Source organism: Drosophila navojoa, chromosome 5 (genome assembly GCF_054131105.1).
Source record: "Drosophila navojoa isolate 15081-1374.11 chromosome 5, UAZ_NAV_1.0, whole genome shotgun sequence".
In the NCBI taxonomy this organism is placed as follows: domain Eukaryota; kingdom Metazoa; phylum Arthropoda; class Insecta; order Diptera; family Drosophilidae; genus Drosophila; species Drosophila navojoa.
The window spans coordinates 7,007,451-7,032,196 of NC_142893.1; the positions used below are offsets into that span (position 1 = coordinate 7,007,451).

General features: G+C 37.3%; 3 protein-coding genes and 1 long non-coding RNA gene across 5 annotated transcripts; 2 read left to right on the forward strand and 2 right to left on the reverse strand.

Moving 5' to 3' along the window:
- Positions 1 to 1,980: 1,980 nt before the first annotated feature.
- Positions 1,981 to 5,499, forward strand: LOC149090988 (uncharacterized). The gene is made up of 3 exons (XR_016197114.1): positions 1,981 to 2,093; positions 4,824 to 4,921; positions 4,985 to 5,499. It is a non-coding gene; the product is annotated as an uncharacterized LOC149090988 (long non-coding RNA).
- A 1,491-nt stretch (positions 5,500 to 6,990) lies between these two features.
- LOC108654437 (lens fiber major intrinsic protein) lies at positions 6,991 to 7,989 on the reverse strand. The gene is made up of 2 exons (XM_018105753.3): positions 7,334 to 7,989; positions 6,991 to 7,266 (listed from the first exon to the last, which is right to left on the reverse strand). Exons 1-2 carry the CDS (start codon positions 7,850 to 7,852, stop codon positions 7,090 to 7,092), a joined length of 696 nt encoding a protein of 231 aa, XP_017961242.1. The 5' UTR covers positions 7,853 to 7,989; the 3' UTR covers positions 6,991 to 7,089.
- Positions 7,990 to 11,794: 3,805 nt separating this feature from the next.
- Positions 11,795 to 21,855, reverse strand: LOC108654436 (ubiquitin-conjugating enzyme E2 W). Of its 2 annotated transcripts, none has more exons than XM_030383737.2 (5): positions 21,570 to 21,855; positions 13,070 to 13,161; positions 12,740 to 12,842; positions 12,441 to 12,672; positions 11,795 to 12,357 (listed from the first exon to the last, which is right to left on the reverse strand). In XM_030383737.2, exons 1-5 carry the CDS (start codon positions 21,591 to 21,593, stop codon positions 12,344 to 12,346), a joined length of 465 nt encoding a protein of 154 aa, XP_030239597.1. In that variant the 5' UTR covers positions 21,594 to 21,855; the 3' UTR covers positions 11,795 to 12,343. The 2 variants fall into 2 exon arrangements, with proteins under 2 accessions (XP_030239597.1, XP_017961241.1); XM_018105752.3 differs by lacking the exon at positions 21,570 to 21,855 and adding an exon at positions 14,128 to 14,678.
- A 430-nt stretch (positions 21,856 to 22,285) lies between these two features.
- Daao1 (D-amino acid oxidase 1) lies at positions 22,286 to 24,705 on the forward strand. Its single transcript, XM_018105749.3, has 4 exons — positions 22,286 to 22,756; positions 22,822 to 22,945; positions 23,044 to 23,189; positions 23,251 to 24,705. The coding sequence occupies exons 1-4, from the start codon at positions 22,569 to 22,571 to the stop codon at positions 23,798 to 23,800; spliced, it is 1,008 nt and encodes a 335-aa protein (XP_017961238.1). The 5' UTR covers positions 22,286 to 22,568; the 3' UTR covers positions 23,801 to 24,705.
- The last annotated feature ends 41 nt before the right edge of the window (positions 24,706 to 24,746 follow it).

A 24,746-nucleotide genomic window follows, 5' to 3' on the forward strand; every position in this document is an offset into this window, starting at 1 on the left:
ATGTGCAATGTGCCAGAGGCAGCGAAGCAGAGGGGAGGGCCTGGCTGTGGGGGTGGGTATGGCGCGGCGTCGACAGAGAGGGCGAAGCCAACAATATCGCCATTAGGCATAAATTTATGAGCGAATACGATGCGAGGCAACGGCCATTGGCACAATCATACATATGTATATGTACATACATTTATACATATACATATATACACACACACATACATATGTACATCTATATATCATATACATGTGAAACAGATGATGCTGCTGCTGATGCTTCCTTACCAAACAGCTCTAGTGCTCATATGAGTATATATCTATATATGTGTGTGTGTGTGTATATCTGTATTCCCTCTAGCCTTTACCGTTGAAAACAATGCAACAACAACAATAACAATGGCAGAAAAAAATAAGTTAAATAAACGTTAAATGAAAAATTCAGCTCAATTGAATTCGTTAGCGCGAAATGTCGTTTCTCTCGTTACTGCACAAACCCAGCCCCCTCCCCTCCCCCTGCATCATCGTTATCATCATCATGATAATGTTCATCATTGTGTTGATTATCATCAATGGCTGTCGGTTGTCAACCATTGTTGTTGTTCGTGCTCGTTGTTATTGTTGTAGAACGTGTTGTATGACAGCCATTGGCCAAGGATTGCTTTAAAAGGCATTAAATCTAAGCATTGAGCTAAGCTGAGCTGAGAGACAGAGAGAGAGAGAGGGAGAGAGAGAGAGAGAGCGAGAGAGAGAAAGAGAGACAGAGAGAGAGAGAGAAGGAGAGAGAGAGACGCAGAGACACATAAGATCAAATAAGATGATAAGACCATAAGATCATTGTAAAATGTATATTTACCGCATTTTAAACAAAGAAACAATATGCAAAATTATAAAATAATAATATTTAAATATACAAACATGATTAATAGCACGGAGAGAGAGAGAGAGAGAGACAGAGAGAGAGAGTCAGGGACATATAAGATAAAATAAGATCATTTCATTAGAAAAAGCATATTTACTACATTTTGGACAGAGAAAAAATATAAAAATATGCAAACATACAAAATAGATATGATGATAATATTATTAATTAATCAATTAATTAATATACAAAAAGACAGAGAAAAAATATAAAAATACGCAGAGTTACAAAGTAGATATGATGATAATATTATTAATAAAATATACAAAAATAAAATACTAATCAAAATTATATATTATTAAGAATATTAAAATATGCCCTGTATAATAAAAAACTATTGTTTCTGTATATAAAAAATAAGAAAAGTAATTGTTACTTCCATTAATATTAAGAAAGTTTTTTCTGCCAGATTTAATCCATATTCAAGTTTCTATAAAAATTTCCTTTTATTTTATTTCTTATTTATATACTATAGAGGTAAAGAATGTCTTCAAAAATTTGAATAGATCTTGCATTTTAAAGACTTTAGATGAAATCGAAGTTTATATACTCGTTCATGTAGGTGAAAAGAGTATATTGGTTTTGTGCAATGTACTTCTAGCTGTTTGTCCATCTGTTCATATCAACGCCAAGCTAGAGGCTTGAAATTTAAAGCATATACTTCCTTGGAACACAATTTAAAATTTAAAGCATATACTCCCTGGAACACAATCTTAATTTCTGTAGACCTTTCTACTTCTCATTTGTGGTTCACCTGTTACTTCAATTTTAAGAATTACTCAGCACTACATTCACAGTATGCTGTGATAATTTTTATACCAAACTAAATGTGGACTAATTTATTGATATAAATAAATACTATACTAAATATAGGCACTATATATGTTGTAGAACAATATTAATTATATATTATCTATTTCTATATAACGTTGCTCCAGTTAACCAAGCTTAAGTGAAGCAAATAGCCGCGTTAGCTTTCAGCTGCATGGCAATTTATTGCTGAGTAATTTTATTAGTTATAAGCGAACAGCAGCTAACATCATAACAGAGAGAGAGAGAGAGAGAGAGGGAGGGAGAGAGCTGGGAAATGAGAACAGGCTGCGGAGGAGCCGTGGAACGAGGATGGGTTGAATATACCTGAATGGAATGACGAGCGGAAGTTGAAAATAACCCAATGGAGCAGGTATATATACATGGATATGCATGTATGTATATTTATATGTATGTATGCATATTATTTTGGTACAAAGAAATAAAACAACCGAAAAAATAAGACACTTTTGAAAATGGACGATCATAATGATGATGACGGAGCAGCCGAAGCAGCAGACGATGATATGGCACAAAGTGCGCGAATGCGAATGAATAGATATACAGCTAAAGATACAGCTACGACAGCTACGGCAGCTACGGCAGCTAGGGCAACGGCTACAGATACACAGACAGGCAGAGATACAGAGATACAGATACAGATACATGCGCGCATGCATATGCTGTCAACGCAACGTTGATTATCGGCTACCGTGCGGGGGCGACGGCGGCAGACAAATTGCCATTTACACCACTTACAACGGCAGCAGCAGCAGCGGCAGCGGCGGCAGCGACGACAACGGCGCCGACAAGTGCCAGCTACAGCAACAGCAACAGCAACAGAAACAACAACAGCAACAACAACAGAAACAACAACAGCTACAGCTACAGCTATAGCCACAGTTCTACAGCTAAAGCAATCGCAGCACACTTGTAACTAGAGTTGTCTCGCTCTAACGCAAGTGCGGCAATTGCGCGTTCGGCTTGCGTTTGGCATGGGGCGTGGCCTCGTCTAGGGCACACCCCTTTGCCAATGGCAGACCGTAGCATAGTTACAGTTACATATACACATATACAAACATACGTTTGCGCTGGCTCTTGTTGTTGTTGATGTTCGTAGTCTGTTACAGTTACATTGTTGCACAGCGCAATTGTTGTTGCTGTTGCTGGCGCAGATTTTTGTTTTTTTTTTTTGAGAAGCTGCCGTTGACGTTTTGAATAAATTTTAATTGAATTCGCACAATGAAACTGTTTACTTAACCTGCCACTTTGCAAGATGAGCTTCATTCACACATGCACACATGCACACACACACACACACACGCTCGCATGTAAAGCAACATACTTGATGCATTTACAGCTGAAAAGACCAGCGCATATAGCATATACATATATGCGTGTGTGCCTCTCTCTCTCTCTCTCTCTGTGTGTGCGTGTGTGTTTGCGTAGGTGTTTACGCGTGTGTGCATGTGTGTGCATGTCTGTCTGCTGGTTTAATTACAACAAACGCGCGAGATTTTGTGTTAACACTCGTTAAATATGCAACAGCAAATGAAGCGCGCCTTAAGCTCACATCAGGCTAATGAGTCGCTCAGTGCTGAGCGCTAATTAATAATATTAAATTGTAGAAATATTATGTATGAATGTATGTCTGTATGCATGGACGTACATTTGTATTTGATGTATTTTCTGTGAATACAAATTGTACAAATTGAGTGCAGCAATTTGAGCTTGACCTGACTTTAACAGTTAACTGCTCTTACAACTATTGATGTGTTAGTAAGAAGAGGAGCACGATTGGATATAATAATAATTTTAATAATTGTATTTGATATGAAATGTGTATTATGTTATAAATAATTTAATAAACTTACATAAATCAATTCACATGAGGTAATTGTAAAATTCTACTTCTACTTAAATAAAATAAATAAATTAGACTGACAATAGCACTAAAAAATTTAAAATAACAAAGCAAAAGTGTAGTCTAAATTTTAAGCTATCTTTTAATAAAATTATAAAATATTTTATATTTTTTTTATTATTTTTAGCAGCTTTACAATTAAACTAAAAATGTAATGAAAAATTTCTCAAAATAAAAAAAAAATAAATAAAAAATTGCACAATTATTAATAAATAATATTCTGACAGTTCTTCAAAAATTAAAAAAAAATATTAGTTTTTATATTAAAAAATACAATAGAATAAAAAAATATATGATAGAAATGTTTAAGAAAACAATGAAAAAAAAAAATAAATAAATAAATAAATTTTAGTTTCTATATCAAAAGAATACAATAGAATAGAAAAATATAAAAAATGTTTCTAATAATAAAAATGAAATTAATTATATGCATATATTACAAAAAATTAAATACGAAAAATTAAAATTTTCTATAAAAACAATAAATAATATTTATTTACTTATTTTGTACAACAAATCCGAATTCCAAATAATTATCCGTTAGTTCTATTGATTGACAATCAGTCGATCGTTTTAATGCATGACTGACTGCTTGATTAGCTCACTGACTGACGTGACAGAATGATTAATAAACTCGATAATTAAGTGACTGCAATAATGTTGACTGTTTTATTGATTGACTGACTGACTGATTTATAGACTGACTGACAGATTGATTGATGCTTAGCCTGTGCATTACGTGCTATGGATACTCTATGTGTGAGACGGAATAAATAAAATGATTATGATAATAAAAATAACTAAATATATGAGAAAAATTGTATAATAATTGAATCATATTTATATGTACTATACTTTTTATTTTGATTATATATTATATCTAGTATATGTATGTATGTATTATATGATATATGGAATGATATGATATATAGTTGATGCCCCACATAGCATCTTCCAACCAATTTCATATCACATACCACATCATCAATCCTTTGACCCATTTTCTTCCTATTAACATATACATATATATACATATATGTATATATGTATGTATGCATGCATAGTTTTTTGCCTTTTTTATATTTTCTCAACTTCGTCTCTCGAGTCAAATCCTTTGGCATCGATAATCTATAATAAGCAGTTTCCTTGGCCTTTTGGCCTTTAACTTTTCCGTTACAGCTTTGGCTTTTCCTGTGACATTCGGCTCCCTCGCCTCGCCTCGCCCCGCCTCGCCCACTCCATTGCGCTGCTTCCGTTGGCTTCGAATCACGTGTCAGGTAAAATTGCGGGATGCGCAACACTCCTTCATTAAGTTAATAACAGTTTCTCTTTTTCGACAGAGTACAAAGTGAAATTGTGAAAATCCGTTTCACACACACACACACACACAATTTTTTTTTCTCTGTCCCGGTGGCGCCTTCTTCGTTGCCCTATTCCTTAACATCTAACCACCAACATCCCCACCTCTGCTGCTACTGCCCTCTCCCTCTCCCTCTTCTGGTCGAGCGCTTGCCTTTTGATGCTGCAACGGGTTTTGTTTGGTTTTGAATTTCAGCAGTGAGAGAGATAGAGATAGAGAGAATGAGAGAGCAGGGGAGAGTGGAGGAGTGGAGGCATTGCTTGTCGGATTGTGTTTTACATCTTGATTATCTTCCGCTTGTTTGTGCTATATAAACACTACCCCAAACCACCCACTCACACACACACATAAACCAGGCCAACCCCCGCTGCGAGTGGGCTTTAAATGTAAAATATTTCTATTCAAATCCATTCAAGGATAAGAAGTCAATCAGTCTACAAAGTGCCAAGGATTTTGCACTTTCTCAAATTCAAATACAAATTCTGTTCGAAATGCACAGTGGGAAAAGAGCCTAAAATAATTTGTCAATTATATAAATTTAATAAATGAGCTAATTTATGTTAAATTAAAAATATAACTTTTTTATTGAAATAATTTTAAAGTAGTTATTGAATTCATCCCCTTGAGAAATTTTTAAATATATTGTAGATATAAATATAAAATATATTAATGTTTAATTTAATTTGTAGCACTATTTAAGTATTTATTTTTATTTATTTTGCATATTTTAAATTGATATATTGTATATATAAATATTTAAAATATTAATATTTAGTTTAATTGGTAGCATTATTAAAATATTTATTTGTATTAATTTTGCATATTTTAAATTTATATATTGTAGTTATAAATATAAAAATATTAATATATAATTGAATTTGTGGCATTATTTTATATTTATATATTTATATATAATATTTATTTGTATTTCTTTTGTATATTTTAAGTGTTTTGAGTAATTCTCTAAAACTTGCAGTTTGCAGACTTTTTTCAAAATGTTCCACTGTACCTAGCTCTCTGTTTCATTCCGTTTTGTTGCGCTTGAAACCAACCACAAGCCAAACAGCTGGCATGCCCAGACTTAAACTTAATCCATCAGCCACCCCAAGACGTTCCGCAAAAGGCAACAAGCTTGCAAATTGAAACTGTCAATCCTCCATCTCTGTCGCCATCTCGCCTTGAGCTGCTGCTCCTCCTCCTCCTCTGCAGCTCAGTGGCAAGCGCGAAGGCGTCTGTTGGCACGTGGCGACACGGCAAGGGTCTGGACACAAAGAAACCAAACGGCAGCAGCTGAAACTGGAACTGGAGCTGTGGCTGTGCCTGTCCCGGTGGCTGTGGCTGTAGCTGGAGCATAAACTTCAACACCATCGCCATCACCTATCCATTCTTCAATTACCCTTTCGACTGGGACGCCGGTCACATTATCGTAATCGCATCCTAATTGCGAGAAAATTACGCCCACGTGCGGCCTGTAACCTGATCAGCATCAAAGGAGTCGACACAATGCCGCTCCAGCCGCTCCAGCTACGCCAGCCAAATCGATAAATTTTGATATGGTTATCGTGTGGATGTGAGATGCGGCAGACGCGAATGCATAATTAGCGAAAGGCATCGATAACCAGAACTATATATATATACATATGTGTGTATATGTATGTATATATGTATATGTACGTCTATATATAAAGTTAATATTAGTAAAGATTCTTTTGGAAACTCGTTTCAATGCGACTATCGCTGGTTAGTAGCTCATCGATAATAATCATAGTTTTGAATATGCATCGTATTTATATTTTTTATTTCAGCTTTACATTTACTTGATCTAAGTTGAATTTGAATTTGAATTTTTTCATCGATATTAATCGATATACTTTTTGATCTGTAATTTGTATTGGTCACTGGAAGCACTGTCCAATTACCAAAGATTTGCAAATATGATCAATTATGCATGTAGCAAAAAATAAGTCAAAATAAAAGAAATAGAAATGATACTAAAAACTAGAAACACATTCAACTATTTGTGGAAAACAAAACTACATATACATTATAATAATTACATATAAATTTGCTCTGTTTGGCGACTACTTAAGTTTCCATCGGTTCAGGCTCCTCTTCTTGGAATAGGAAGCGCCAGAGAAATGCGGCCGCAGCAGTGGCAGCCGCATGGGCAGCGAGATACGGCCACAGAATGACCCAAGTGTTGTTGACAACTGCGGCCGCGAAAGTACGGAAGAAATTGAAATGAGCTCCGGTACCCGGGTACTATGAATATTTAAAGAAATTATATATGTATGTAGATTATATGTCAAGGCAAGATGGGAATACGAACAATGGCGAACGATAGTGCTGCGTATACGAATCCGACGCGAAGCGGTAAAGTTTCGTATTTTCCCTCGCTGCGAGTATCCCAAGCAGCACAATAGGCTAATAGCAGAAAGAATGTGGCTAGCAGTTCGATGGCCATAACTGTTACATGGGAGAGCGTGGGCGGTAGACATATGTTGTTTCTGGTCTCATCGACGGCGGCGTAGGTCAGTGCAATGCCAGCCAAGGCGCCCAAGAGCTGGGCGAGCATATAGCAAAGCATCAATCGCCACTCCATAATGCCAACAATTGTTGCAGCACCGCTGACAGCGGGATTCAGATGTGCGCCGCTCAGTATGGCAAAAATCTGTGTAGCCGTCAAATAGGCCAGGCCCCAGACCAAGGGATTCATTATGCTTTCTCCATAGCCTCTTCCAAATGATCTAGTTGACATGCAGCAGCCAAGTGTCACAACAATTGCCACTCCAGTAAATTCGGCCATTAGCTTTTTGGCCAGTTCTTTATCCCAAGCGAAATTTCCCATTACTTTAATTTGAACAAAAATAGACAAACGAAAACAAAGCGAAACGAAAAATAGAAATAATAAATATTGTCGAGATCCAACTACACTGAACAAATAAATTTAACTGTGCTTTCTCACATTTTCGCCGAACGTAAGTAAACAACTGGCCTACTTTACCTAGTCACAATTTTTACCAAGTTACGATAAATAAAAAAATTTAAGTCATTTAGTCAGTGCAAAAAAAGAAGGATTTTGTCTCAGCTAAACGTGATTTGACTTCCGTTTGGCGGCAACTTCCACTAACAGTGCCAAATGAGTAACTTCCGAGAAAGAAGCCGATATCGCCAGTAATTTTATCGAATTTGAATTTACATTCCATTGGCGGTAAATATTTTTGTTGTTGTTTTTTTTGTTTGTTTTTGAATTCATTTATTCTGTCTACGACTCTATAGCGCAGTCATCGTTAAACCTTAACCTAAATTATGAGCTAGAAGCCAGTATTTACACTATTTACATTATTTACTATTTATAAATATTTACAATGTTCATTATCTGTTGTCTAATGGGTGAAGCCTTATAAGTCGTCGCCTGTTGTTGTTGTCTACCAGGTCAGCAGCCAGTGGATTAGGGTGCGCCGAGAGCCTGTCCGCGTACCTCGAAGAGTGACGTCCAATCAGCTCAGCGATTGTTGGCATTTTTAGATCGCTGTGCAGTACAGAATTGCGAACGTACCAGCTGGCACCTGTGAGTCGCCGTAACGCCTTGTTTTGCAGGGCTGGCACTTTTTTTATGTGTGTCCTCGCTGCGGTACCCCATATAGGGATAGCGTAAGTAAGCGTTGGGACCACGATGGCATTATAAATTTTAATTTTGCTCCATAGCGACAACTTGCTGGAGGGTCTCAACATCCAATCCAGTTTTTTGATTTTGTGTCTGGCGGAAAAACTGCTAATAAATATCACGTATTTATTAACAATACTTCATATGCCAACAAACAGAAATATGTTAACTACTAATGTTAACTAACATTAATATTAATATCTTAGAAACATTAATTAATGATGTTAATGGTATATGTTAACGTACATTATTATGTTAACAAACTGCTAACATGGCCAACATTATTATGTTAACTTAAAGTTAACTTACATTACTATATCCATCCACTGTTAACTAACAGTGCTGCCCTCTAGAGTATGCAGTGGAAATGCACTTTTCGATATCTCATCACAAAAGTATGCAACAGTTTTATGGCAAATTTCTGCAGTTACTCCCGCTGCCCTCGGCAATATGCAAGAAAAACACATTTTTGACATTACAGCACAAAAGTATGCAACAGTTTTATGGCAAATTTCTGTAGTTACTCCCGCTGCCCTTGGGAATATGCAAGAAAAACACATTTTTGACATTACAGCACAAAAGTATGCAACAGTTTTATAGCAAATTTCTGTAGTTACTCCCGCTGCCCTCGGGAATATGCAAGAAAAACACATTTTTGACATTACAGCACAGAAGTATGCAACAGTTTTATATCAAATTTCTGTAGTTACTCCCGCTGCCCTCGGGAATATGCAAGAAAAACACATTTTTGACATTACAGCACATAAGTATGCAACAGTTTTATGGCAAATTTCTGTAGCTACTCCCGCTGCCCTCGGGAATATGCAAGAAAAACACATTTTTGACATTACAGCACAAAAGTATGCAACAGTTTTATGGCAAATTTCTGTAGTTACTCCCGCTGCCCTCGGGAATATGCAAGAAAAACACATTTTTGACATTACAGCACAAAAGTATGCAACAGTTTTATAGCAAATTTCTGTAGTTACTCCCGCTGCCCTCGGGAATATGCAAGAAAAACACATTTTTGACATTACAGCACAAAAGTATGCAACAGTTTTATAGCAAATTTCTGTAGCTACTCCCGCTGCCCTCGGAAATATGCAAGAAAAACACATTTTTGACATTACAGCACAAATCTATGCAACATTTTTATTTGTTGGTTGTGAACTTTGCTAAATGCAATGAAAATTAGCAAAGCTCACAACCAACCGAATGATAATTAAATATGTTGCATAATTTTATGCTGGAATGTCAAAAATGTGTTTTTCTTGCATATATCTAAGGGCAGCGGGAGTAGCTACAGAAAATTGCCATAAAACTGTTGCATACTTTTGTGCTGTAATGTCAAAAATGTGTTTTTCTTGCATATTCCCGAGGGCAGCGGGAGTAGCTACAGAAATTTGCCATAAAACTGTTGCATACTTTTGTGATGAGATATCGAAAAGTGCATTTCCACTGCATACTCTAGAGGGCAGCCCTGTTAGTTAACAGTAGATGGATATAGTAATGTAAGTTAACTTTAAGTTAACATAATAATGTTGGCCATGTTAGCAGTTTGTTAACATAATAATGTACGTTAACATATACCATTAACATCATTAATTAATGTTTCTAAGATATTAATATTAATGTTAGTTAACATTAGTAGTTAACATATTTCTGTTTGTTGGCATATGAAGTATTGTTAATAAATACGTGATATTTATTAGGTTTTTTCGCCAACAGAGTGCCAAAGCTTGCTACACAAAAAGCCTAATTTTTATAGAACTAAAAATAAAACGTATAAAATAATTTTATAAAATAAATAAATTAGCTATTTATTAATTATGATTACAAAGCGAAAATAACTTGCAATTTGTTCCATAATTTGTTTAGTTTTATACTTCTTTTTTTTTTTTTACATATACTATTATATTTAAACGAAAATAACCCAATTTCTTTAAAGAAATGGAAATAATCAAATAAGTGTTTTTCAAAGTTTACAAATTAATTTGATAAATTATCTACATAATGTGAAACTAGTCAAGGCTCCATCATCTTTTCCTATTTTTACAGTACCTTATAGTGCCATAATGAGTATAACATTCATTGGAATTGGAGATGAGCCCAACACTGGCTAAGCTGTTCAACAAACCGCCAACACTTATTACATTCAAATGCTTGCAACTAGGGAAGGCCATCGAACCCGATCAAAACAACATTACGTGATTACAGACTTGGGTTTATAATTAAATACTTGTTTTAACAGTAATTCTTTTATAGGCGTAGATACATACATATGCTAGGTATAGTCATAGACATACACTGACACGCGTTTTACATAATATAAGTTTATATAATAGAATTTATACATAGTTTTTACACATAAAATTATCATGTATGTGTGAGCGAGTTGCTCGCCACATTTACATATTCTAGTTGCACAGCAAGAGGTAAATATGTTTGCGAACGTGCCACATGAGAGATTTTGGCCACATTTGGGTTAACATCTTTGCCAAAAATATATATGTAGATTGTTTAGGAATTATTATTATGATGCGATGCGATGATACATGGTTAAACATTACAATGACAATGACAAAATAATATTGGATGAATTATTACATTTCACATGATTTTTCTTTTTTTTTTTTTTTGTCGACAACATTTGGAAATACAAATACAAAATCATAGTATACATATACATAAATAAGAGTTATAGATTAAATGGGGTTGGCCTGCTCAGTCCGAGCAGCTGCTTGGGCTTGACTTGGAATGTGGGCAGCAGCTGTCACAGCCTGTGCGGAAGATGCGATGATGGGCATGAGGCGGGCGTACGATTAATTTTACAGAATAGGCTTAGTTTATAAGGGTTCCATAACAATTAATTTAATTTAGACGTTAATTTTGCGCCTTACGTTCTAATTTAAAATGTTAACATATAATTATATATAGCATTATTTTTGTTTGTTTTAATTTTATACAGTTGTTTTCATGTTATAAATATATATAATATATATATATAGATGATTTAAATATACGTATATATATATATATTATACATTCAGTAATAATTCTTGCTCGCGTCGGTGTCTCTTGATTGTTTGCTGTAAGGTATTTTTCTTTTTGTCGTAATATATAGATATATATATACTATTGCATACATATTTCACTAATTCATTGCTGCCCAGCGACATCTCTTTGGGCTCATTTTGTTTTGCTCTCAAAGTGCACTGCTTGGTTTTGGATGTATATGAATGTTTGTATGTAAACGATGTTTTTTTTTTCGCATTTAACAATGTGTTATAATAATATGTCACAGCTAATTTACACCTAACGTGCCTAGGCCTTAAAGAAAGTGCAGTTCCAAATGGTTCTTGATTGTTGCTAAACTATTATTGATTTTAGTTGACTAATTATTGATTGTTGTTATTGTTATGGCTATTGCTATTGTTGTTGTTGCTTCTTGTTGTTCTTCTTGTTCCAAAACAAGTTGTTAGCAATGTCCTAGAGCAGGCAGGCTGGCAACAAATTGGTTTCTTACTTAGCTCTGCTCATATTTGTGATGTGTATTGTATCGTATTGTTGTTGTTGTTGTTGTTGAGTTTGGATTTTGCATTTCGCGTTTGTTTTTGTTGTAGTGTATGCGCAATGCAAGCAGCAGGCAGTAGTCATAAATCGCAACGCTAACTAAACAGAATCATCTGCAAGTAAATAGAGAGAGAGAGAGAGATTATTTAGTCAGCTGCGCTAAATACAATGTATCCAAATGAGCACGCATACGCACCGTGATACCACCATTTAGTCTTTTTGGGATTCTTGTTGCATGTCTTCACGTAGAGCGTATTGTCCGGCGGCCGCTTCTTCTCGCGGCAGCTGCTCAACATGGAGGCTATGCTAAGGCACACCGATTGCACCGACAATGCCGGCGACCAGTCCTCGGTCAAGATGGACAGACAGATATGACCATTGCTGTAGACGTGCGGATGCACAGGTATATTGCTACCAATGAATGTTACCTGTGTGAGCGCACAGATCATAGATTAGCATACATATATTACTTACATATATACATATACAACTTACCTCAGGCGAGTCAAAGGGATATTTATTATTGAATTTAAACAGCAGCTGAAAGTCCTCGCCCTCGTAAAGCGTGCCCTCGAAGCCCTTAATATTTATTTTCCATCTATAATTAAAACAATAACAGCATTATATTAGTGAGTATAGCTCGTAAAAAGTCAGCAGTGATATTTATGAAATACAATTGAGCTCATTGTTAAAAACGCGCTAAATTGCCAAATTTAATTAACCAGTTTATGCTCGTTGCTTATTGCTGGCTAACTGAACTTGGCCTAGTTGCGGAATTCGGAGATTTGCTGAGTGTGCGCGTGTGTGCGTGTGTGTGTGACTTACTCTGATAAATTTTGCTGTACGCTTTCGGTGTCAACAGTCACACCTGGCGGCGGCTCCTTGATCAGGGACATCAGTTCTTTATGCAAACGACGCTGTAAAGAGCAAAAGACCAAAAGGGAAATTAATTTAAAGCTTAAGTTGCCCTCTCCCTATCTCGCTCGCTCTCTCTTTCTCTCTACCCATTTATACCCTTTAATGCTGTCTACATATATCGCGTGTTCTGTTAACCTTTATATATGACATATATTATGTACATATATATAGGAATGCAGACCTTATCGCTTAAACATTTCCTTTGGGCTTACAAATATTCAATCTACCTGACTTATGTGTACATATATATGAGTGTGTGTGTATATATAGATAGCTATTTAGATAAGATAAAAACAAAATGGCTTGTGCAATGATTTTTAGCTGACTTAAAACTGTCGATTGTTTTGTTGTTTTGCGATACGACAAAAATTAATTTTCTAATTTTGTTTGCACAATAATCAGTCATAAATATTTATATAAATATCTCCAAGCTTTCGCTCGATAAGATATAAGCAACTTGAGTACAGCTGTTCTATGTAATGGAACAAAAGGAAGACTAAGGTAAATTTTAAATGCTTGGACAAATGCTGCAAACTGACTCAGTTAGCTGGGCTTACCCTATGCGAATTTAACTATAGAGGCGATGACTCTTTGCCCGTGTTCCAGGAAAAACTCTAATGACGCAATTTGGCCAATTGGTCTGGCTAATGCACTATAAAACTGAACAAGTAACTGTGCATATAAATAGATATATACGTATGTATAAAATCTAATGCAGAAATACCCTTGATTATACGCAGCTGTTCTTTTCTTTTTGGCACACACACAGAGAAAAACTTTTCAATCTAAACTTGTCATAAGCAAAAATAAAAAAAATAAAACTTATGAAAGTGTAAATCCCATAGTAAGACCATAATTCCATTTAGATACGGCGCTATATGCCCGATAAGTCCGCAGCGCCTCAAGGCCGAGTCAGTGCACAAAGTTCGACTGGCTTTGGTCTAGCCTCTATTTGTTCTACTTGCCTCCCAGCGCGAGTTGTCCAGCAGCAGGGGCTTGCCGCATTTGGAGACGGCCGGCTTTTGGGGCTCCTTCGGCTCGTTGATGATCTCCGATTTGGGAATTTTGTCTTTGGATTTTTTGAATAGCTTTAGCATTTCGATGGACGCGCAACTCGACGGATCGATCACACTCGATTATTACAGGAAAAAACACTTTCCGAGCTTTGCAGCTTTATATTTTCTGATATATTTAAAACGAATATATTTAACTATTTCGTTGAACCGCACGAAATGTTGCTGTGTTTTAGACTGAAATCTCAACCAAAAATGAATTTCTTGCCTCGGTTTGCTTTATATTTCTCGGTTTTTTTTTTTTTTCAATAGGCAACTATGTTACGTTCGCCCAGGGCCCAGCACAATTTATAAACACACTCAGTGAGCAGCAGCAAGAGCCGCATTTTAGCCAACGATTTCAATTTCAATTTCACTAAACGCACCAAGTTCGCAAAGACACGGCCACAACCACAGCTAAATGCGCCAACGTTTCGTCTCTGACTGTGGCAAAAGCGTCGAGAAATTTACTCAAAAGCAAAGCAACACACACACACACACACACTCAGACAGTGATAGCTCTCGGCCCAACCCGATTCTCCCCAACACAAACCCACAAAGCGCCAACCCCACCCGACGACCCGCCCCAACCAGCTGGCCGAGACGAGACGTCGACAGCGCCAACTCTGCCGGCCGAGCTTGTCATCGTCATCGTCAACGTCAACGTCAACGCGCCTCAGTATGCGTACGTAGTGCATGTTCCTGATACCCTAACCACACTGAGTCAGGGGAGTGCCAGACGCCATAAAAACAGAGCAGGACAATGTTGCAAGAATTGAGATATAAATAGAACCATAATCAGCCATATATGTTATGGCTGTTGAGCTATATTTATATCCCGCACAACATGGCAAATATTTTTCCTAATTTAATCAAGCCAGGCTTAAGGATATCATAAAACTAAATAAAATTAAATATCATACAAATAAATATATGATTTACAGTTTTTATTATTATTAGTATTTGTATTATTTATATTATTATTAATTTTTATATTATTTTTAATATTTATATTATTTTTAATATTTATATTATTATTTATATTATTATTAATATTTATATTATTATTTAAATTATTATCAATATTTATATTATTTTTAATATTTATATTATTATTATTATTTATATTATTATTTTTATTATTATATATATTTATATTATTTTTCACTAAATATTTTTGTTTATATTTAAGTTAATTTATTTAAAATATAATTTAATTTTTGTTTTTTTTTTATAAAAAATTTAGTTTGATAGAAATTGTTTTTTTTTATTGTTTATGTATATATTTTTAAGGCTCAGCAAAATTTAATAAAAATTTATAAAAAAATATTTTCGGGCTAAAAATTATTTATTATATTTACTACAATTCCCAAAAAAATATACATATATTTATATATTTTATATATAATTAAAATTATAAAATTAAATAAAAAATGCTTCTAAAATATATTAAAATTTTATGCAAACCAAAGTAAAAATTAATTGGAGCTGCTCTGGCTTTTATAAGGGGCATTCCCGCAGCAAAGTCTAGCATCTAAGGGCATTCCCTAGTCGCTGCAACAGACTATTCAAGTTTTACCAATTTATAGCTTTATCTTTTTTTATTTATTTATTTTTTTATGCACTATCAGCGCGGGCACTTTATGGGCGACCACAGACGGACGGACTGAAAACTCGTTTAGAGATATGTCTCTTCGTATATACACCTCTGAATAGGTGTACAATTCTCAAGATTTACTTGTGCAGCATCTGGGAGCGAGCGAGCTGAGACGCTGTAAATGCAAGCAGAGCTCGGCTTTCTGGGTTGCCCTTCACGCTCCGCGTTTCGATTCGCGCAGAGCGCCAATTGGCACGCTCAGGCTGCCTGATAAACAGCTGATAAGATTGCTGAGTACACGAATATATACAAACTATATACCATATAAATATAGACAATATATGTGTGAATATGTGCGATTTATAGCCTAGCCATAAAGCAGCAAATAACAGAAGAAGAAAAAATAATAATAATATTTGGCAATACCACAAAAATGAAGGCCAAAACGCAGCCACAGCCACAGCCACAGCCAAAGTTTGTTGGCCAACAAAATGAACTTCAGTCAGCGACGTCAATTGCCAATTTATTGCAGTTCGATGAAATTGCAAAATGTTTTGAAACTGCAATACGAATTGCAAACGTGCGAGAATCATCAAATCAATCAAATGCATGAGCTCACTCACTCGCACACCCGTCCTCTCTCTCTCTCTCTCTCTCTCTCCCGCACTCTCTCTCTCTCTATAATGGCTTATGTAATAGGAAAGTGCGGGTATATGCGTCCAGCTCGTTAATAAACTATTTAGCGCAACTCATTAAAGTATACGTAATACGAAAATTCAATGCAACTGCAATCTATTAAGCGATAGCTAAACATGAAGGTTTAACTAATTACCTATATAATATATATATATTATTTAACAATAACTCAGCCCTACTCAAACTACAGGCTATGCAGGCCTGTACTAGACAAAGTCTAACTAATTTTTCGGTTTCATTCCCATTGCTAGCTTCACTGTACTTTGTAGTATATACGCTCCTCAATTGACGATGTGTGTCAAGAATTGTTTATTGCCGCACTAAATATACATATATATGTATGTATATACATCTATATTCTATATGTACATCTCTATTCTAATTTTCATCTAGCTGCTCAGCTGGCTGTCTGGTTGTCAAGCGCCTAAAGGCAATGGCCTCCTGCTAGGAAAAATATTCAAAAATCAAATTGTTTTCTTTTATGTTTATTGACTATCGAATCGGGCTGTAAATAGAATGAAGAACCTAGGCATATACCCGACCATGGAGTTGATCTGTAAATGGATTCATATCTCTTTCTAGTTAGAAGATGAAGCAGAAAGACAGTAGACTTTGTAACGATGATCTATAAATAGAGTCTAAACTGATATTAGGGGAACTATCGATTATCGAATTCATAGGAAATCTGTTTAGGAAAGTAGCGACTACCGACTTGACCTAAAAAAGTAATATAAATAATAGGCAAGTAGGAAGTATTTATTTCAGTAAGCAAATAACGAAATCTCTATGAAATCTAGATGAAAGTTTCAGTAATTCTTAGCTTTATTTCAGTTTTTACCTAATGCTTGCCTCTTCTAACTTTCAGATTTCGCTCACTGCTTTCTGGCATTTGACTAGACTACACTTTCTTTTCGTAATTCTTTTCGGATCTCTTTTTGCGCACTCATTAAAAAACAATTTTTGATAAAAGAGCTCTGAGAACGGAAAAAACTGGGGAAAACATTGCGAGATTTTGGTTAAACGCATTAAGCATAGATGAGTAAACAGAGTCAGAGGTAAACAACACGCAGTTTCTTTGTCAGCGATTTTCGTCCGAATTTTCGGGTAAACAATAACAGAAATGTCTATAAAGATTGTAAAGAAGCAGCAGCAGCGAAAGGCTGATAAACTTGATAAAAGCAGCTGATAAAGATGCGACATAAATACCAAGTGGGCGTTGAATGGCCAATGGACGGTGGCCCATGATATGAGCTGGCAGCATTTGCGACGGCTGCTGCTGCTGCTGCTGTGAAGGCCAAGCGGATCATAATAGATAAAGAGGGAAAGAGAAAGAGGAAGAGACAGTGAGAGCGAGAGCGTGACAGTTTTGTGAGTCATGTTGGCCTAACAGACGTTTCGAATGCTCTTTGCTCTTAGCTGTTTTCTGTTTTCTGTTTGCTTGGCCAATTAAGCACCGTTGGCCCAGCAGTCTGGCGATATTTTTGGGGCCCCCAGGGCGACCTTCGCCACTGAATCACGCCCCACATTATGCAACGTTCGCATGCGCCAAAAGCCATATAAAACGATTTCCTGACTGCAAGAGACGACGCTCTTAAGCGCATTACAAGCGACAACAGAATGTGCAAAAATAGCAGCTAGCTGGGCGTGGCAGCTACGGTAGGAGGAAGGCAGGGCGGTGGGGCGTGTGCGGACCGAATGCGACAGGCGGAAGAGCGTGCAACATAACCTTAAACTTGCAATTGCTAAATCAACAATTTCGACCTTCGCCAAAAGCTTTGCTCTTCTCCCAATCGATAAGAATAAAGTACGTACTTAATATAGCTGTAAAGAGAGAGAGAGAGAGAGAGAGAGATTGCTATATATATACAGCTTCTGCTACGTCACTTGTTTGTGACGTCAGAGTTTTGCTAGTTAATATTTTGCATTGTTCTTGTTCGTTGACTGTTGCAGGGTATAAATAACCTAAGCAACCAAAAAAAGAAAACCTGATGCCAGAGCCAATGAGAGAGGGAGAGCGAGCCAGTTTTGTAATGAGGGAAAGGCGTACATCACGTACGTGCCGTATGATTAACAGCTGAGACAGCTCATCTTGCTTGCCCCCATTGATTCCACATGTTCATGTGCTCAAACCTTTTAAATGTAATCGAAAACTAATCATGAGTCGCGTGGAAACGTGTCCTCAGCGACAACACGTGAAGTGTGCATGTGAAAAGGCAATAACCATAATGGCTAAACAGATGATATTACAGCTATGGATCTACAGTATATATACATGAGAGTCTAAAACAACAGCTGTTCAGCTAGCTGCGATAGACTTTGCTGTAAGTTGATGATGAATGGACTTCATATTGCATATTCGGAAAGTTTCATAGTGAGCTCTGCTTTAATTTGACTTGGTCTTTTAGCGAACTGGCAACGTCAAAAGTTGATTCAAAACTTGTTAAATGAGACATGATAGACTTCATTGTAAATTGATCTCTAGATGTAAACAAGAAGTTCCACTTGGAATGGTTTTTTCCTAAAGTTTCAAATTGTCATTAAGTTTATCAGGATTCCAGGATTTGTTTAATTGATTATGAATATGAATTTCTTATATAGTGAAGTTTGAATATAAAATATGTAATATTTATTGTTTTGCTTTAATTTAGGTTTTCTGTAAATGGGGATATTTTGGCAAAGTAACGACTTTTACGTGTTTCTAATCTTAAGTAAATCTGGTTTAATGTTAATAATGTAAACTGAAACCCAACTGAAAAATCCCAAAGTCTGGCTGCGCTAAGCCTCATTGTAAACTAGCATTCGGCATTACAATGACACTAATTATTTCAGTATGTAAATCTTTAGGAGCTGAGTTGACAGCCTCTAAAGTGCATGAGGAAATCAGCTGAGCTCTCAATTGCAAATCATGTAAGTCTACTTCTGGGATCGTGGCAATAATAACAGCCACGAGGAGGCATCGTAATCAGCGCAAAGTGTGACTGGCGACAGGCAATTCAATTGAGTTTTAATGCTATAAATGATAATTGATATCACGGCCCGTTGCGAAAATCACTGCAATTGGCGAACAATGCGCTTTAATTGATGACAATTCATTTGCGGTCACTTGATAAATGGCGCCTGAGGAGTACAGTACTGCAAGTGGTACAGTGGAGCGGCGATATAAGCCACAGCTCTGGATATTCACTATTTGCATGTGACAAAAGATAAGCGGATTAAAGTGTTTGCTTAACGTTAATTAAATTGCGCAGGCGAAATAAATTAAATACAAATAAATAGGCTTATCTCTTTAATCGAATCAGGTGTGTGTCGCTTATAATTATAAATATATACATATATATTTATAAAGGCATATGTAAGTTCAAGAAATAATCATTGAATGACTTTTTCATTGGGCACAATGATTAATCGCGGCTTTGTTTCAGCTTGCCTATAAGGAAGTACAGTGCTTTATTTAATTTTTTTTTGTTTTTGTATAATATGGAAAGTCTTTGTGTTCTATCTGCGTATTGCATATTGGATCAGCCGCAGATCGACCAAAAATAACAAATAGCAAACCAAATTTGAATACGCAGCCTTTGGAGTACTTTGGAACCTGTTCGCTAAAAGTTCTCGCGACATGGAATCAATGCTGAGCACAGCCTATATAGCAGTGACAGAGCTTGCATATCAAATATGAACAAACTGGTTCTCATGGACCTATACACATCTACTAAATATATACATATATGCACATAATCAAGTAGATACATATGTATCTATATAAAACTGCTTTTGGTCAGCTATAAAATTTATATTAATTTATATGTACATATACATACATATACGCTTGAAAGTGGAAGTGTGGAAATCAACCGAAAAATTCTTGTGCATTTTGTTAACTTTGTATTTTGAAAGCGTGCCAAGAAACTAAGCAGATTTTAGCAAACAAAAATATGTGTGAACCGATATGCGTGTGGCCAAGATGAAAAAAAAAGGAATCTCTTTAAATATGTTACACAAAAGAAAAGAACAAAGTCTTGGCGCGTGCCAAGGCAATTAACGGACTAGCCGATTAATTAGCTGAGCATCGCGTCTCGTTTAAAACCGATAATTAAATCGATAATTAAAAGCTGATTTTCGCACAGTGCATGCAAATCGTGTAAACCTTTGCTTGAATACGCGATTTGCCGGAGCAGAACCAAACCGAACGCCACAGAATCGAGTGTAATGCAAATCAGCGCGTGCGAACTCGCGTGTCAACGAGAACTGAATGAATTGGACGGCGAATCCGAAAAACGAAAAGCGGGCGAAGTGCGCGTACGCGACGAGCTTTTCGTATTGAGTGAGCGACTTTGTCGGCAGAGACGCTAGATATAAGGGCAGACAGAGCAGAGTGCTGAGTATTAAGAAAAAAGGAGGCGGAGGAGGTGGAAGGGAGACAGCAATGAACTGAGAACAGACCGCAGCACAGGATCGATAGATGGCGCTGGCGTTTCAAGGCTTGTTTACGCGGCGTAAACAAAAAGCGCCACACACGGACGCCGCTATAAACAAACGGAGTGCATTTACAGTTACAACTATGTACATTGCAATTTGGTTGCATAAACAACCGATGCTGTCGATTCATATATGCTCACTCTTCGCCTGGCCGGCTGGGGGTCAGGTCAGCTAATGAGAGAAACAGCAGAGCGAGACCTTGGCAAACCGCAAGGCTATTGAGAGGAGAAAGTATTGATGGATGCACAGACAAAGAAGCGTCATTCAATTTGTTATATAATATGCGAGCGGCTAGCGACTTCCTCCTTGGGCAGGTGAAACCCTGCTGATAATGTCGACACAGCCTCTGCAAGGGTCGTCGCAGCGATAAGATGACGTTGAACCTGTCCAATATTGAAAATTGCTGCCGGCAGTGGCTTGGGCTGCGGTTGCGAGCGGCAGTAGCAGCTGACAACAAACATTTGCACAACTGTTTTTGCGCACGCTTTTTTCTACATTTTCATTGTTGCTGTTGGACGCTGAGCAGCTGCCAATTGCTGGACAACAGCTGGGATGGGATCAAATCGAATGCAAGGAAGCCACTCACCTCACTGGGCGACATCGATGACATATTCCTTGTTGTTTGATGGCAGTTGCACTTTGCTCGATGTGCTTCCAATTGTTCACAGTGTTCGCTGGGAACGTCAAACCGCTAATTCCTTGACCTGCTATGCTGTTTAATTTATTTCCTGTGGTGCACAATTTTGATTTACAAATGTATGTAGTATATATATTACATTGCCAACTTCTCGATCAAAATTTAAATATTCTAGCCAAAGTGTCTTCTACCTTACGAACTGTGACGTGAGACGCACATCAAAATATACCTGGCATGTTGTTATTGATATTTGGATATTTGTTGGTATTAAATTGTATCGGTTATTATATCGATAGGTGATTTTGCACAGCTGTTGTCGAGCTACTCATAATATGCTTTCCTTATTGCTGTTAATTGCGTAGGAAGATGTTTATTTTTTTTTTTATTAGTTTATATTAAAATAGTCAAATATATTTAAATTAAATAAAAAGTGAATTTAATTCTCCCACCACTTATTCGTTATTCGAATGTATTGCAAGTGAACATTTGGAAAACTCCAAGTTATAGTTTTTGGTATTTATCGGTATTTTAGTGCATTTTAGTACAAAAAAAAAGTACTCATGTAGATTGAGTACTTGCAAACAGCTGATTATAATAAAATCAAACATAAACGCCCAATGCAACTAAAATAAATAAATCAGTTGTTGAATTAGCTGCACATGCAGGGAAGCTGGTCTTCAAATAACATAAATGAGTTCTGCAGCAGCTCTTATATATAACATGATAGCATATTATGTTATTGCCGGTAAATGTAAACTCTTCCAATGTACAGTGGTGGCTACAAGAATGTGCATACCTGTAATCTGACTGCTATCAGGGGTTTGCTATTTATTGGACTTACTGATAAAGCTTCTATGAGTTACATTTAAATACACGCGCAGCAGTTGCTGAGCTGCTCAGTAGGTGGCTTGCATTACTTTCGGCCATATCAACGACAACTTGACTACAATGCATTTCGGCGTATTGGGAAGTGGAATTATCGGTCTAACCAGCGCCTTGGAGCTGCAGCAGCAGTTCCCTACGGCACAGGTGTCGATCATAGCGGATCGCTTCAATGAGGACACAGTCAGCTATGTGGCTGCGGGCATCTTTCGGCCGGGCACCAGCTTCATGGGCCCCACCCAGGAGATTACACAGTAAGGGACAGAGCAAGGTCAAGTTAATTGACTTCAATATACAAGTGAATACTCTTTCATTGCAGACAATGGATGCGGGATGCATTCAACTACTGGGATGACCTGCGTCGCTCCTCAGAATCAGCTATAGCTGGCGTCTGTCAACTGTCCGGCTACATATACTCTCGCACCACACCTTCCATTGTGCGGGTAAGCCTACGGCTGGGCTGACTGTCCCGGGCCCTAATCAAGTATTCTTATCACATAATTTGATTGCTACAAATGATGTTTACTGTTTGATTATCTAGAATCACTTTATAGAGCAACTGTTGCCCATTTATCGACGTGCAACAGAGGAGGAGCTGAAGCTGTGCCAGGGCGGCTGGAAGTATGGCTCCTTCTTTACCACCTGCCTAACGGAGAGTCGTCTCTTCTTGCCCTATGCCACCCAGAAGTAAATTTGATTTAAATCTAAAATCTATAGTTAGCCTTAATTACATAAAATTTTTGTTTAGATTCCTGTCAAAGGGCGGCCGAGTACTGCGTCAGCATGTGAGCAGCTTGTTCGATGTGCCCCAGGACATAGATGTGCTGCTCAACTGCACTGGGATGGGCGCCAAGGAGCTGTGCAATGATCCGCATTTGGTGCCGATTCGCGGACAGGTGCTGAAGGTGCGCGCGCCCTGGATTAAGACGGCTTTCTATGGAGATTTCGATACCTATGTGCTGCCCGGCTTTGAGACTGTGACATTGGGTGGTTGCCGGCAGTACGACAGCTACAACACGGAGTGGTGCAAGTACGATAGCATGGCTATTAAGGAGCGTTGTTATGATCTGTTGCCCAGCTTGAAGAAGGCGGAAATTGTACGCGAATGTGTGGGCCTACGTCCGCACCGATCGGTGGTGCGCGTGGAGCCGGAGCTGCTGACGAATGCTCAGGGCCGTCGCCTGAGGGTGGTGCACAATTATGGACACGGCGGCTATGGCGTCACTACCGCACCGGGCACCGCCAAATATGCGGTGCAGGTAGTGCGTGATGTGCTTGCTGGCAATAGTAAACTGTAGCGGGATTTTTATTGTATTGTTGATTTGTTAATAATTAAAATGTTTATATGTGCAATACGATTTTTCTCCAAACTTTAACCTGCATAAACGTGAATTTTGATTGCATTTGGGGTTATAAATTAATCAGAATACGAGCTGGTCATGAAGACATAAATCAATTACACATTTTGTGATAAGATTAAGTTAAAATAAACAAATATTCAAACTTTGCGCGCATTGCTGGGGCTATCGATATCTACGTACAGTGCTGGCTAATGTTTGCTATTCACCGCGCAGTGCGCAATTGCGCCGCATGAATGGAAAGCTCGAAAGCTTTCGCTCGCCCACACATATAACCCGTCAGGCATCGATTTTCACCACTGGAGCAGAAAGAAACAGCAGCTGGACGATTGAAACAGTTCAAATGATGAGAACGTATACAAAACGCTTATATTCGCCGCGCTAGTCAATTCGCCGCACACACACACACACATACATACACACACTCAAACAGAGACACATGCGTAGCAGCAGGAAAATTTCTGCCTCATTCGTGGTCCTGTAACGACGTGTACAACAGAGCGACAGCAAATTCTAACGAGGCACACAGGAAAAAAGGTGAAAATCAGTTGAGAAAAAAGAAAAAAAAAAAAAAATAGAAGAAACACTTTACCTGACGCCTGCAACTAAATGAATAATTCACTTGTATCGGGCGAGACGAACGCGCGTAAAACGCTGAATAATTGATTGAATAATCGCAGTCGTAAACAAAAAAGCGCAAAAATTTCTAACAGCAGGCAGCAGGCAGTGGTAACTCGAGCCCAGTGCCAAGGCTAAATTTTACCCGTGCTGCACGCCACAGACCCCAAAGCCAATACCACAAAAAAAAAAAAAAAAAACGAAAATTACAAAAGAAAAAGCAGAAATTAGAGCGAAAAAGCAAACTCGCAGTCGCAATATCGATTTG